Source organism: Pezoporus wallicus, unplaced genomic scaffold, assembly GCF_028554395.1.
Source record: "Pezoporus wallicus isolate ANWC-B61680 ecotype Strahan unplaced genomic scaffold, APGP_CSIRO_Pwel_v1 contig_5967, whole genome shotgun sequence".
NCBI lineage: Eukaryota > Metazoa > Chordata > Aves > Psittaciformes > Psittacidae > Pezoporus > Pezoporus wallicus.
In genome coordinates, this window is record NW_026639377.1 from 3,694,408 (window position 1) to 3,708,595 (window position 14,188).

At 42.2% G+C, this 14,188-nt stretch overlaps 1 protein-coding gene across 1 annotated transcript; it reads right to left on the bottom strand.

Moving 5' to 3' along the window:
* Positions 1-1,894: 1,894 nt before the first annotated feature.
* Positions 1,895-6,303, bottom strand: FGF19 (fibroblast growth factor 19). Its single transcript, XM_057414386.1, has 3 exons — positions 6,051-6,303; positions 5,867-5,970; positions 1,895-2,694 (listed from the first exon to the last, which is right to left on the bottom strand). Exons 1-3 carry the CDS (start codon positions 6,271-6,273, stop codon positions 2,362-2,364), a joined length of 660 nt encoding a protein of 219 aa, XP_057270369.1. The 5' UTR covers positions 6,274-6,303; the 3' UTR covers positions 1,895-2,361.
* Positions 6,304-14,188: the final 7,885 nt, after the last annotated feature.

Here is a 14,188-nt window from a genome sequence, read left to right on the forward strand (position 1 = left end):
GTGTCAGACACCTTGAAGGCTGTGTGAATGACATGGCAGGGTTTAATGACATAAATGGAATATGAAAGGGATATTTTATAGAATAGATGCAAATCCACAGTTGAGGATGTCTACAGGCAGCGTGCACCTGCCTCAATCTACAAGTACCTGAAAGGAGGTTGTAGTGAGGTTGGTGTTGGTGATGTCTCTGAAGTGACAAGTGATAGGATGAGAGGAAATAGCCTCAAGCTGTGCCAGGGGAGGTTTAGACTGGATATTAGGAAAAAATCCTTCACCAAAAGGGTGGTCAAGCATTGGAACAGGCTACCTAGGGCAGTGGTGGAGTCAGAATCCCAGGAGGTATTTAAAAGACATGTAGATGTGGTGCTTAGGGACATGGTTTTTTTTTTGTGGTGGGCTTGCCAGTGTTAGGTTAACAGTTGGACTAATGATCTTAAGGGTCTTTTCCAACCTAGATGGTTCTATGAATCTATTCTATGATTGAATTAGGAAGAATAGAAGGACACACACACTTAAAGCTGAACTCATTTGTTATATCAGGAGAATAATAGATTAGAACTAAATGGAGTGACCTTCACATATTGCAAGGTCAAAAATTAACAAGCTGTTTCCAAAACCCTCCTGTAACAGAGATACTTTTCTTAGACTTGCTATATCACATGGAGCTCATCAGTAACTGGCAGCAGACAGGCTTGAATTCCAGCCTTGGCATTCACTGACTAGCTTTGGGAAAACCCCTTTGTCTCTCCTGTTCTTGCCTGTTGTGGCTCAACTATGCCACCTTCACAGGGACTCCACATGGAATGGAGCCAGATGTCACAGTTTTCTAAAGCTTCTTCAAGACTCTAGACTAAAGGAGTGACAAGAGACTCAGCTAGGTTTCTGTGTTGAAGATGATTTTCTTTTTATTGCAAATGTTCACATGACACTACTGATGATGCACAGAAATTCAAAAGGCTATTGTTTGCTAAAATTGCATTACAAAACTCCACAAAATTTGTTACAACTAAAAAACCCACCTTCAGCAGTATATAAATAGAATTTTGAGCATAAATAATAGTAACAAAATAAACAGATGTATGTATTCAATAAATTAATTATAAATATTGCATTGGCAATGAAGTGCTAGGTCAGATGAACACCAGTATTTCCAGTCGAGCTTGGTTGTTTTTTTTTTATAGAAATCTCTATTATAAATGATCCTTTGGAAACAAGTAGAATCCCTGAACCCCTGTTTCACATTGCTTTTTGTTTCTTTTTTTCTTTGGTTATTCCTTTGTCAAGTTGTTTCAACAGAAGAACAGAACTGAAGACATTAGAAGTCCACGTTAGGTACCCCTAATTCCTTCTTACAAGAAGAGCGGCCTGGCTGATGCAGTTCTGTGGCACTGAAGTCACTAAACTTGTCTCACCACTGATTCCCAAGGATGCAGAATCAAGCCTGGAAGGGACTTGAAAGAACTACTAATGGATAAAGGTTAAACACAAAAACCTACTTTGCAATTGATTTGACCTATACATCATCCATTTTCAGTCTTTCTCTCCATTTGCTAATAACATACATGCTTATATACAACAGGACCTTAATTAAACATTCTAATTTGAATGGCTCATTCCCTATCTGATGAACATAAATGCTAGTTCTGTGCACACTATTCCAGACACACAATGAATCCTCACTAATGTTAATGAGAACTCTTTGCTGGATGATGCTGATGCCACAATGAACATAAATTAGCCTATAAAGGAAATCAAAGATCCAGTTTTCCAACATACCCTTTAGCAATAAGGGAAAGAAGAATCTATTTCCCTTTCCTCCCTTATTTCCTAAGGGAAGAAAAAGCACAATATACAAGCAAAATTTTTTTTTCAGTGGTATGCTTTCAATAGAAAGTTGTCAGCAGCTTCTCAAGAAACAGCTTTAAGTCTAGTTCAGGCAACTGCATTTGCTAGGTTTTCTTTAATCCTGTTTTGTTCCATATGTTTGTCTTTAAGGCCTCCAAAGATGAAAAGATTTTCTCCTATGAGCTACAGAAATAACAGGTGAACATATGTAGTAATGAAGTTGATGGAGAAAAACTCTAGCTATTTTGTCATCACCCCAGTAATGGAGGGACTTCGACAAAGCTGCTGAGCTTTTATTTTATCCTTCTTTTCCAGATGAAACTATGGCTAGGCAATTCTTTAGACTATGGAATAGCCTCTGGGCACTCATCTCTTGCAGGTACCACATACTGCAAGAAAAAGGCTGTCTCCATACTGAAATACACAAAAAAGTTGGACATATCACTACAGGAAAAGCTAAAAACCCAGCAGTATTCTGTGTTATTTCTTTAAAAACACGTGTGTGTGTGATCAGAGTCATTTCTGAAAGCTGGGGCTCTTCACTGGTAACAGTTTGGAGGTGATACCAAAGGGGTCCATGCTGTCTGTTTCCAGAGGTGAAGAATACACTTCTGGTTCAAAGGCCTGACTGTAATCACCATATTCACCAAAGTCTGTTGATTCCACAGGCACAGTGTTGATCATAGGTAAAAAGTGAGACAGTGGAAGAAAATCTTTCCCTTTGAACTGCTGTCTTTGCTTGGCACTACTCAAAGACACCGTTATTCCATATTTTTTTGATCTATATACATTGTAGCCGTCTGGACGAATCTCCTCTTCAAAGGAACAATCCTCTGTGGAATACCTGAGCTGAACAGCAAGGAGTAATGAGAGTTACAAATGCACCCACCAGACTCATTGCATTCAACCACAGCATAAACCTTTGATGCAAACAGCCCTTCTCCCTCTGCTTTCAGTGAGGGTGTCCTTCTGGCCTGTCATGGGTGCTCCAATTTGGGGCACCTTGCAGACCCCACTGCCAGATCCATGCTGGTGAGCTGCCTCTCTGCCTGCCTGCTGCAGGGATGCAGGTGGGACCTATTGTGCTGGTGACAGTGGTGGGCCACAGCCACCAAGAGGAAGTGCCCTGAGGTGGTCAGGCAGTTGGACTAGATGACAGTTGTAGGTCCCTTCCAACTGAAATCATTCCACTCTACTCTACTCAAGCTCTCTACCTTGCATACAACATTCATTCTGAGTTACGAGGCCATTAAAAGACCTAATCCCACGCTCCTGAAGTTAATACATGTCCATCACACTAAATAATCTTTGAATCCTGGGTGTGGACTTCTTCACAGCTATGACACTTATCCTGCCCTGAGCACAGGGAAAAAGTCTCAGATGACAGCATTCATTTAGATAAAGTGTCCTTAGTGGCTGACAGTACTTAACTGCAGTCATGAGACCTAACCCAACAATCCTCAGGTATAAACCTCCAGGCTCTGTTAAGGCCTGTGTAAGGGCTTCAGGATCAGGTCTGTAGAAAGGCAGTGCTGTCAAAGACAGCACTTACACAAGCAAACATGTCCAATCAGTACAAATTTGAAGGGTAAGATTCAGATTTAGTGTGTAACTAAAAACATAATTGCCTTTCTTTCTATTCAGCATTTATTGAAATTACAAAAGACCAGTTAATGCAGTGTTACAGTCTCATTACACCTTAGAACTATCAAATAAATACAAGTTGTTAAGATTTTATATAGAAGAAGACATTTTCTTAGGTGTGAATTTGTAGAATTACACTTGTGACATTCTGTACAGATAGTACCTTAGGATTTTGTGTCAGAGCTTTCCAGATCCTTACACAAGCATTGCGTTTCTTACAACTCTGGTGCTATTCCAGGCTCAGCCACCACGGGTGACTGAACTTGTGGTCAGTCAATAAAAGTCAATTGCTGATTGTGTCTCAGTCTGAAGTGATAAAAGTGTCCTCACATGAATGCTCTGCCTGTCTGCATAGAGAACATACTTGTTGCTCTTCAGTCCTAGTCAAACACCCTCAATAATATGTAGTGCAACTAAGTGCATGCATTTGGTAATCTTTTAAAAATAGTCTTCAAATGCATCAAATAATTTTAAAAAGGCATTTTCTCAAAATAAAATGATGAATACTTATCCTTCTACACACACTGTATCTCAGAAAAACGTGTGTATATGATACAAATCTATTAATTGCTGGTTGAATAATTAGCTGTCTTTATAAGAGCTCAGTCTCCCTAGCAAGGATGATGAAATAAAGAAGCTTCTTGAGCAAGTGCACTTTCCAAATAGCAGTTATTGATTGTGCTCCCCATGCCTCAACTGTATAATTCACTTTTCATATCACTGGAATTGACTCTAGCATTACTTTTTAAAACAACTACCAAATGCACTTTAACTATTTCCACATTATGGTTTTGGTGTTTTGTTGGTTTTTTTTTCCACGGGAGGGGTTTACAGCCTGTCAGTATCTCCAGATTTCCCTCTAAACTACTAGTTGCAGCACATCACACATTAAAAAAACAGCTCTAGTCATAATTTTTCAAGTGTTATAAAAGTGGCATGTTGCAGGAGTGAATAAGGTTGACCAGTTTGGTCCCCAAATGCCATATTTGCCCTGGCAGCAGAGAGGTGACAGCACATGTCCACAGCATCATATAAATGTGATGGCATGGTTACATGCCATTGTATTTTGAGGAAAAAAAAAAAACACCAAAAACCAAAACCCCTGTGATTAATACTCTACACCAACAAACACAGTCTCAGTCAAGGCATGTATGTCTTCAAAACAGTGTTGAACAAATGCTGGTTTTAAATTCTGGGACTCTTGAAGTCCAGCTGGCAGCTCCAATGGGAGCAGGTTCCAGGCTCAGCTTTGTTTTCATTGATCATTTTGCTTTGGATATGCATTAAAACATTAAGCTAATAATTGACCTGACATATCATCGGAACCTCTGCACCTTATCACTGTATTGATTGATTCTAGCCCAGAAAAGCAAGAAAATTCAGGAAGAAAGGCTTAGTTCTATGTTACATATGCATTCAAAACCATCACTATATCAGTACCACTTATTAAAGATGCTGGGAGTTTTGAGAATGGGCCAGAGAAGTCAAAGCAGAATCAAACTGTATCTTTACCATGCACAATAAGAAGCCATCGCTCTGTGAAAATCAGGCTTCCATAAAGCATTTAAACACAGACTGAACCTGAATCTTAGCCTTCACATCCTAGAGCTGGCAACTTCTCCTTGTGGCTTAAAAAACAGAAAACAAAAAAGTTTATATCGCTGGTGAGGGCTAGCTAATGTGTTGACATACCCAGGGGAAAAGAGTGACCTAACATCAGTGGATCGCTCAGCTCTTCAACCTCTCAGAGTCCCTCAGGTGTGTTGCTATCACAACGGAGGAGAGTCCTTTCCCTCGAAATCCCGTTTCTGCTTGGTATTACCTAAGAGATGGCAACTCCATCCTCTGGGATGTGTGAGCCTGCCAGCCAGTTGGCTGCATCTCATTTCCACATGAGTAATCTGGGGTTTTTCCTTTTGGTTTTCGTTTTGCAGAATGACTGACCTGAACTATGAGAAGTTATTCAGATTCTGTGGTGTGACTTAGACTACTCTTGCAACAGGAACGCAGCCACTTTTTGGGGGATATAAATGCAGTTTTGCCATGGTCTGTATTTTCAGCCTATTTTGGCAGGAAGCATGCAGTACAGACTTTGCTTTCTAGCTGATATTTCCTTGCTGCCTTCTAACAATCCTCACGGCGCTATCAGTGACAAGAACCACCTATCGTATAGAAAAAAGGGAAGCGGGGGGGACGACCTGTAAGCTTTGTTAACCCGTTTTACTAACTGCACAATAAGAAAACTACGGCAGCCCTTTGGTCACGCCTGCCTTTTCAAGCGCGGCCACCTGAATAGAAATCTCCCTCGGGGAAGGCGAACCCGGGACAGAGCCGTCGGGAACCGGGGATCTGGTTCGGGGTGGGAATAGCAGCTCACCTGCCCGTGCAGCCGCCCCGCCTCGTCCATGCAGAGGTAACGGGAGCTTCGCACGCCCTTGATGGCCACGGTACGCACGGCCACTGCGCGGATCTCCAGCAGACCTGCGGGGCAGAGGGAAGAGAGGCATCAGCTCCGCGGCCCCGTCCCGTCCCGCTCCGGTGCCACCGCTGCCGGTACTCACTCTGCGGACTCTGGCTACCGGCGGCATCTACCCGGCCGTCGCCTCCGATCCTCAGGAAGCAGCTGAAGAGCCCGTGCTTGCTGGCGGTGTAGAGGTGCCGCAGCCGGATCGGTTCCCCCCAGCCGTAGTTAACATGCGGGCCGGCGTCGGGCAGCGGTAGCGGCACCGCGGCGGCGGCGGCGGCGAGACCCAGCAGCGCCAGGGCTGCGGGGCGCGGCCCCATGCCGCTGCCGGGGAGAGCGAAGAAGCGCGAAGCGGCAGGGAGCGGAGCGGCAGGAAGCGTCGCTACCTTGCCCTGGCTGCGCCTCGCGGATGAAGCGTAGGTGAAGACAGCCCCCCGGCCTTTTATAGCTCTCCGTTATCAGCCCGATCGATTCGGCTGCATCCAGCTCCGATACAGAACTCATTTCACAGAGGGAATTGGTCGGATAGGTAGGTCACTCCCCCTGAAAACATTGATCGGATGACATCATTTCGCAGGGGACACCCTGAAGTCTATCCTTCCTCATCCGCACCTCCAAGATTTCCACCCACTTCGAGCCTCCGGCAGCGCCTCTCTGTGCGGTCTCGGCTGCCGCGAGGGGACGGGATGGGGTAGGACGGGACGGGATGGAATGGGACCGGGGACACTCTCTGTCCCGCAGCCCCAGGGAAGCGGTACGGGGATGTTCGTATGTAAATCCAAACCCGTGTGTAAATCTAGACCCTTGTGTAAATCCGAACCAGGGAGGGGGGGGAGGCTGCTCTCGCCCTTCTCGCCTTAGCTCCTTGCCCTCCTTTGTTTCTCTTTTTAGAAATTCGCCTTCAGGAAACGCGTTTTAAACCTCGGGTCACCTCCCAGGGCAGGGGCTGTGGATGCGCGGCACCACCGGTCCTCGTTACCGGCAGCCGGTGGGGCACCCAGCACGGCCTGATATGGTGCGGCCCCTGCACGGCGCCCCTGGGCGGCCAGGCTCTGCTTCCCGGGCTTCCTTGACGACCGGTCATCCCCGGCTGTGTCACTAGATGGAGCCTGGTACCTAGGCTGCTGGGCTGGCCTGGACCCGGAGGAGCTGCTGCCCGGGGCTCTGCACCTCCTCTTGGAAAGGTGGTGGAGTCACTGCCCCTGGAAGTGTTCACAAACCGTGTACACGAGGCCCTTAGTGCCATGGGTTAGTGGTGGCCTTGGCAGTGCAGGGGAATGGTTGGACTCGGTGAGCTTAAAGGTCTTTTCCAACCTGGTTGATTCTGTGATTCCATGATTCTATGATTCCTGCTCCTGTACAGAAAGATTAGAGAGGGGGGGAAGTGTGTAGGAAAGCTGCATTGCTTGGCAGGCAGCATCAACTGATCTATCTGATATTTTTTACTGGTCTGTGAGTGGACTTTTTCCATACAGGTTCCTCTCCAGAATGTCGCTCAACGATGGAAAAAAGCAGATACGCACATTTTGGCTTGTTCCATGCTTTTTGCATCTCAGGAGGATTGCTGCTGACTTTTCTGCTACCATCCAAACTGAGTATTAAAGAGATTTTCTCAGATCTCGATAAATAATAATTTCATAAAGAAAAAAGAAATCCCTCCTCCACAGTACATGTTAAATACCCCATTGCCCCCAGCAACATTTCTGAATCAGCAGTTTCAGTCAGTTTCCACAGACTGTTCTTATAATTTGCTACCTTTTACTTCCATCCTTTTATGGGTACAGATACATCTCCTTCCTGTAAACACTCACAGAAATAACTTTTCTTTCTGAGCAATCTTAGCTCAGTGAGACTGTGACAAGGTCACCCCAAAATAAAGAGTCCTGGAGACTGATGGCCTGCACTTGTGTAAGTGCTTACATTTACCATGTGGAGCTTATGGTGCTGAAGTTAATGACATCAATCAAGCAGAGTTTGAATCATCAGGGTCTTGCATCACAAGATGCATCCTGGTGAGAGGCACTGTATGTCACCAACCATTTCAAAAGCAAATACTGATTTTTATTTCCTCTCTGGGGTTTTGATGGTCAGCTTGAGACACCCAAAAAGGAGCCTTCTCTGCATGATTGTAATTAATAAAGATCAGGAGCACTTCACTTTTGGGTGTCTCATGCTGCAACCTGCAAACCAGGCTCTGGTTGGGAAACTCTGGCCCTTCAAACATTGCAGAAGCTCACAATGTTATAAACCCAGTAAATAATACGAAGGCATCCAAGACCCTATTTTTTTTTCTCCTGCATAGAATTCTGCAGTCTTATTACATGGCTGCTACAAAGGCAGTTCACTGCCCTGCAACCGTGGGCCCCACAGCAGTTGTGCATGTAACTCATCCTGACTACATATGCATTCTTCAAGATATTGAGCACCCACCACACGCAGAGGTTATGCTCTGAAATGAATCTGAAAGGTCTTTTTGGCTCATTTTGTGGTGCATCTCAGTGAATAGATGCTATTTTATGATTGATCTTTCTGCTATACTATACTGTGAATAATATTCACCATCATGCATATTCATTTTTTCTATGATTGTATAATTTTCTTCCACAAGAAGACAAATACCTTTCCATCAGTAAGGAACTGATGCTAGCAACTTGTTTATTCATTTGGGCAGCATTATTATTCCTTTGTGAAGGTAAAATAGAGGCAGAAAAGGCAAATCATTTTCACAAAGTGATATTTAAAATCAATGAGAAAGCTGGCTATAAGTGAGAATTTCCTGATGATGGAGAGATATTAAAAGTTGCATTCATTGTTGCTATTGCTGATATTACATGGACTGATGTTTAAAGGTTCATATCAAATCAAACCAAAATGAAAATTAAGCACTTACTTTACTAAATTTTTTGGAATGGCCTCTCTTGTTATAGGGAGCTTTCAACATAAATCACTTGTCCAATTTCCTTTGCAGTTAGTGACAGAGGTAAGTGCCTCCAAGTACTTATCTGGACTGGATAGTACCAATCCTATCTCAGAAGAGCTGTTTAAGAGATATGGGTTAAATAATCTCTGGAAGTATATATTTCTTTAACTGGCTCTGGGAAAAAAGCCTAGATGATTAATTCAGATTAAGTACCTTTTCTTTATCTAGAGATAAATGAGCTAATGAATCTCACTGTTTTTAAGATGTAAGAGTTGTGACATATGATTTTCATTTTACTTCCTTTCTGTGTCAGTGAACTTTCTCATTTATTTAATCTTTTTATCAAAGTTCAATAGAAAGACACATGTCTTGGCACGTTCCTACAAATGTATTTGCAGAACAAATGTATATAGGGTAAATCACACCATCATTTCCAGAGCTGGACCTGCTCCCTCTATGAACAGAGCCTGCAACAAAAGAAACCTGGTAGTGTAGGACTTCTTGCTTTTGTGAGGATGGGAAAGGGGGGAGAAGGTTTATAGAACAAAAATACCTCCTGACTAAACAATACACAACTGCAAAAGCATTTTCACCTGTTGTAATGAATCATTTATTTTCACTGCACTTTTCAATGTCCCAGCATAATTTCTGCAGAACAGGAACATCAACTTTCTGTTAATGGATGTGTTTTGGATAAACATAACTACCTATATTTAAAAGTCAAACATCTAGAGATCCTGGAACATGCCAAAAAGATAACAGAGGGCTTGTGCCTCACCGGGCAATAACAACCCGGGAACTAGCAGAAATGAAACTAAGGAAGTTGCTGCAAAAAAGGATCAGAAATAAGGCATGAAGCCGCCCATGAGTAGAAGATTGTCATATGTTACCTTGTGGTGGAGATCAAAGACAAAATTACGTAGGTAAGTCACTCAAGGCTGAATGAGGGTCAAAATGTGATGAACTGGATGGGCTCAGGATGAAGCAACATCTGCTCAATAGTAGAATAACTTCAGAATATCATGGTGAAAACTTTCTACTATATAAGGCACTGCAGAAAGAGTAAAATAGTAAAGAAACTTTAAAGAACGTATAACATGAATGTGATCCAATAGGGCTTTTAAGGAGAGATTTGTGTTTCCTCCTCTTCTCTGAAGTCAGAAGTGACAGAATTACAGAGGCTGTAAATACCCTGAGGGAAGTAAGGTCCCAAGCAGAGCTGGAGATGGAGTCCTTTAGTTTCTGATTTCTGCTGTACTTCCTGCATGTCATCCCAGAAGTGACAGAAGAAAGCAAGCCTTTATTTTCCATGTGGCAGAGGGCCAGCAGAACTGTCCAATCCTTTCTTTTGCTTCTGGTAAGGAAGAGTATGTCAGGCAAATGAGGAAAGGCAGAAGTGAAGACATAGTACACTGTGATATGCAGTTATTTGAGTACAAGGTTGTTCTATAAAGAGCCTTATCAGCCCAGCACTAGTTAAAAAAGCCTGCCTAAGAAGGAGAGGTTACTCCACTATATGTCAAGGACTGGTCTGTTTTCCAGCTGCTTCTGCAATCCAAGAGGCATAAAGGTGACAATATTTCTCCCTGGGCTGTGAATGAGTGCAGAATTGAGATTCCACAGCTCCTGCTGTGTGCACCCACTGACAGGATGTCATACAACAGGACAAGCATTCACAGAGGCTCTCCACAGCTATCACAAGTGTAATAGTCCTCAGTGAATCTGTAGGATCCAAATACATTGGATACTTGAAGATTTTTCAAATGACCAACTTCCAGAGAGCTTGATCCTCTTCTCAAACTGCTCTGCTAAAGAAGGTCAACGTGCTGGAGAGAGCGTTGCTACTGTGATTTGTAGTTGCATGTGTAATTACTGGTTCTTTCCAATGAACAGACAACTAATTTCAAATATCTCTCACCATTCTGTTATCTAATGCTTTCTTAACTATTGCTATCAGTTAATGCATTCCCAAGAGCAATACTTAGCCTGGAATTGACTTGTAGCTTTCATGGCCAAATGATACCTTCTGATTAAGTCTACTCTAAAGCTCACAAAAGTCCTGTCAGTTTCAAAAGGCCTAAATGCTTATTTTCCTCACTGGAAGTTATTTCATTCTTCAGACATACTTGATCCACATCATCTTTTCTGTGTGCTAGGAAATCCTTTGTCATCCTGATACAGAAGAAGCTTATTGATTTTCTGGGAAGGTATTTGGTACAATAGCTCTGCAACACCTTGTTTATACTAAACCAACAGAAGCTGTTTTTTTTCCATTACTTTCTGAGCAAAACTGCATCCTGCAGCAGAAATTAATAATTGCAAGTTTCTTTGCCAGTAGCTTTCATTTTCATTTTGAGTTTGACCTAGGGAGTAATGCCCTGGACTTTGCCTCTGCAATGTGCTCGTGAAAACCATGAGGAAAGCTTTTTCAGGCAAGAGTAATTCTAGATCACCAGCTTCTTGGTCAAAAGTGGTATCCATGGAGCATTTACCACTACTCTTTTCTTGTCAGTAATTAAATAATGTTGCCCTTATGACCAGTTCCAACTCCACTAGAAATATTTTGGCTTTAAGAGACAGAGAATAGGCCAGTAGAAGAAGATGATATACCACAAGAAGAAGGAAATAGATATGCTATCAGAGTTTTGCTTCAGATGCACAAGAGTGCATACTCAGAGATGTGGTCCTGTTCAAATACATCAAAAACACTGGAAAGCCGGAATTAATCAGGTGATTCAGTCTGATACAGTGACAATTCCCCAAAATCAGTCCTAAAGGGCACTTAGGAAGCTGGGATGCGCAAGAACTTCAGCAATGAGACCAATACAAGCACATTAAACCAAACCTGACCCTGGAGCAATTTCTCTGAGTTCTATCTGGGATGAATTTGTTCCATAAAGGTCTAACTTCACGTCATTGGAGGTGTAAAACTGTGTTCTTGGTTAGCAAGAACACTGAGATAGGGGCTTACAAGTGGTGATTTTTTTGGAAGTCAGAAGGAGGGTAATGAAAGGGGTTTAGCTATGCCTGTCTGTTTGGTGAGGCATTGAATCCCCCATTCTCTTGAAGTCAGGCTTCCTATGTATCTGGGGACATGATTATAACTCTGCTTAAACGCAGATGTTTTCTCAAAAGCACCTATGATAATAAACCTCTTTTGTTTTATAATTTTTACCACAGAGTCTTTTAGTCATAAAGATGTTAATAAATTATATCACTCATAGTATCTGGTAGGCTTATGGCCATCTGAAAGGTATTTTAGCTAGAATCAGTCAGGCTTGGCTAAGAACTTATGGGAGAACTGCTGTGGCTTAAGTGATGTTGAGGATCAGACTACCCTATAGTTGTCCCTAATGGCCCATAAAGGTATGATGCCTTTGGGATGTTCATCTGAGGCTTTACAACACATAGAATTTACACACTGCAGCTCTGTCAGGAGGGTGATCCCATACAACTGAGTGATAGTGGAGCAAACATATATATATGTATAAGCAGTTGTACTAACAAAGAGCTTGATTTTCTCATAGCTGCTGTCAGCTCAAACTACTTATTGTGCTTGCATTTGTGCTTTCTTGAGGAAGGTTCTGAACTGCCTCAGAGCAAGAAACCTCCATTCTTTGTTTGCTGTTAAACAAAGTGTGCTAAAAGGTGTGGGAGATTTCTAGTCCATATATGGTTTGATAAAGCTGGCACTGCTTTTTATCTATGAGAATCCTATGTTTGCCAATATATATGTAAGATCTGGAGATACTTGGCACAGCAAGGCCCTTGGAGGACCGAGGAGGAGAAGTGCCTGGCTTCAAAATGTCCCTATATGGGTTAGCTCCAGATTAATCAGTCCTGCTAAGACTGTAGGATGTGAAAGTTAATAATTATACAGGGTAGAAAGGGAGTTGAGGAAGCCAGCTAAGACTCACAGTTTTCTTTCTCCCTATTATTTCATACTACATTCTGCTGCTTATCATTACTAGGAACTGCAAGTCACCAGTAGATCTGTGTAAATGGTTAGAGAGAGGTAAACGGCTACTAAATGCAGGTGAACATTGTGTCAAAGTGTCAGTTGAGTCCACAAGTGCTTATTCACCTACTGTCATCACTTTTGATTATTATGATATTGCAGGAAGGACTCTTACTGAAATGATGAAGCCCTTTATGAAACACTTCAGAACAAACGTGAACTTGAAAAAGTGCAAAGTTTCGTCATGGCATCATTTAAGGCTGTTAAGAATATTTTGCTGACAGCTTCACGTATCCTAAGCTTCTGGAAAGCAAAATGATTCCGCTGCATCAGCAAAAGTCTACCTTCCACTCCAGCCCATATTCAGTGTCTAAAACCATGGAGAAATATCTTAGAAGAAATGAAATTATTGTGCAACAATTCCAAAATCTGTTTAGTAGACGGAGTTACTTCACCTGGATTTTAGAAAGTGTCGTGGTATCTTGCCTCCCTCTTCAAGACATCCAGACTCAATGCTTAATACAAGTGACAGTCATGTAGAAAGGTTTCACAGTGGCTTTGCTCAAGAGGCAAGAAATTAAGGTTATTAATAACTGTTCTTCCTCTTGGAGGTCATAGGAAATAATTTTCTGCTGAAAGAAGCCTATACCACAGCTGTGGAGTAGCTGCAGTTGGGAAACTCAGTAACTTACTCTGAAGTTCCATATTGAAGCTTTTTAACTAGTCACATCTGCTGCCACAAAACATGGCTGCGAGACATTTGGGGTCAAGAATTGAAGGGCAAAGGTTACTGAAGCATCCTGCCACTGCAGCTAAAAGTGATCTTTACTTGACAAAGCAGAAGTAACATGGGATCTAAAAGAATGATATTCAGATAGCTAGTCCATCCAAAACATTTCATTTGGATTGATCCTAATCAGCCATAATTTCCTAGTTTAATGGCCAATTAAAAGGCCATTTGAAAGTAAGAGAAGCAGAGCAAATCAGCCTGGAAAGAGCCTGGATGGTCTTTAGAACATAATTCAAGTTTACTTAGGTAAACATCTGACTAGTGAGAAAATGAGTGGGTAATGGATGTCTTACTCCAAAAGTAATTCAGATTCATTAAATAACTGGTTTCAGCATAAGATAAAATCTGAAGCATCGCTGAAAAGTGAAATGAAACACCTGCAATTAAAACAAGGAATTTATCTATCTAAAGATGACAGCAAATATGAAATGGAATGTAAAATCCCCCACTATCTGGCTATTGACTATGTACATAGCTTGATGTAAGAAGCAGAATAAAACTCAGTATTTCCTTTATGTGTATTTACAACTGTAATTGGACATATAACGGTCAGAATTATTCTAATTT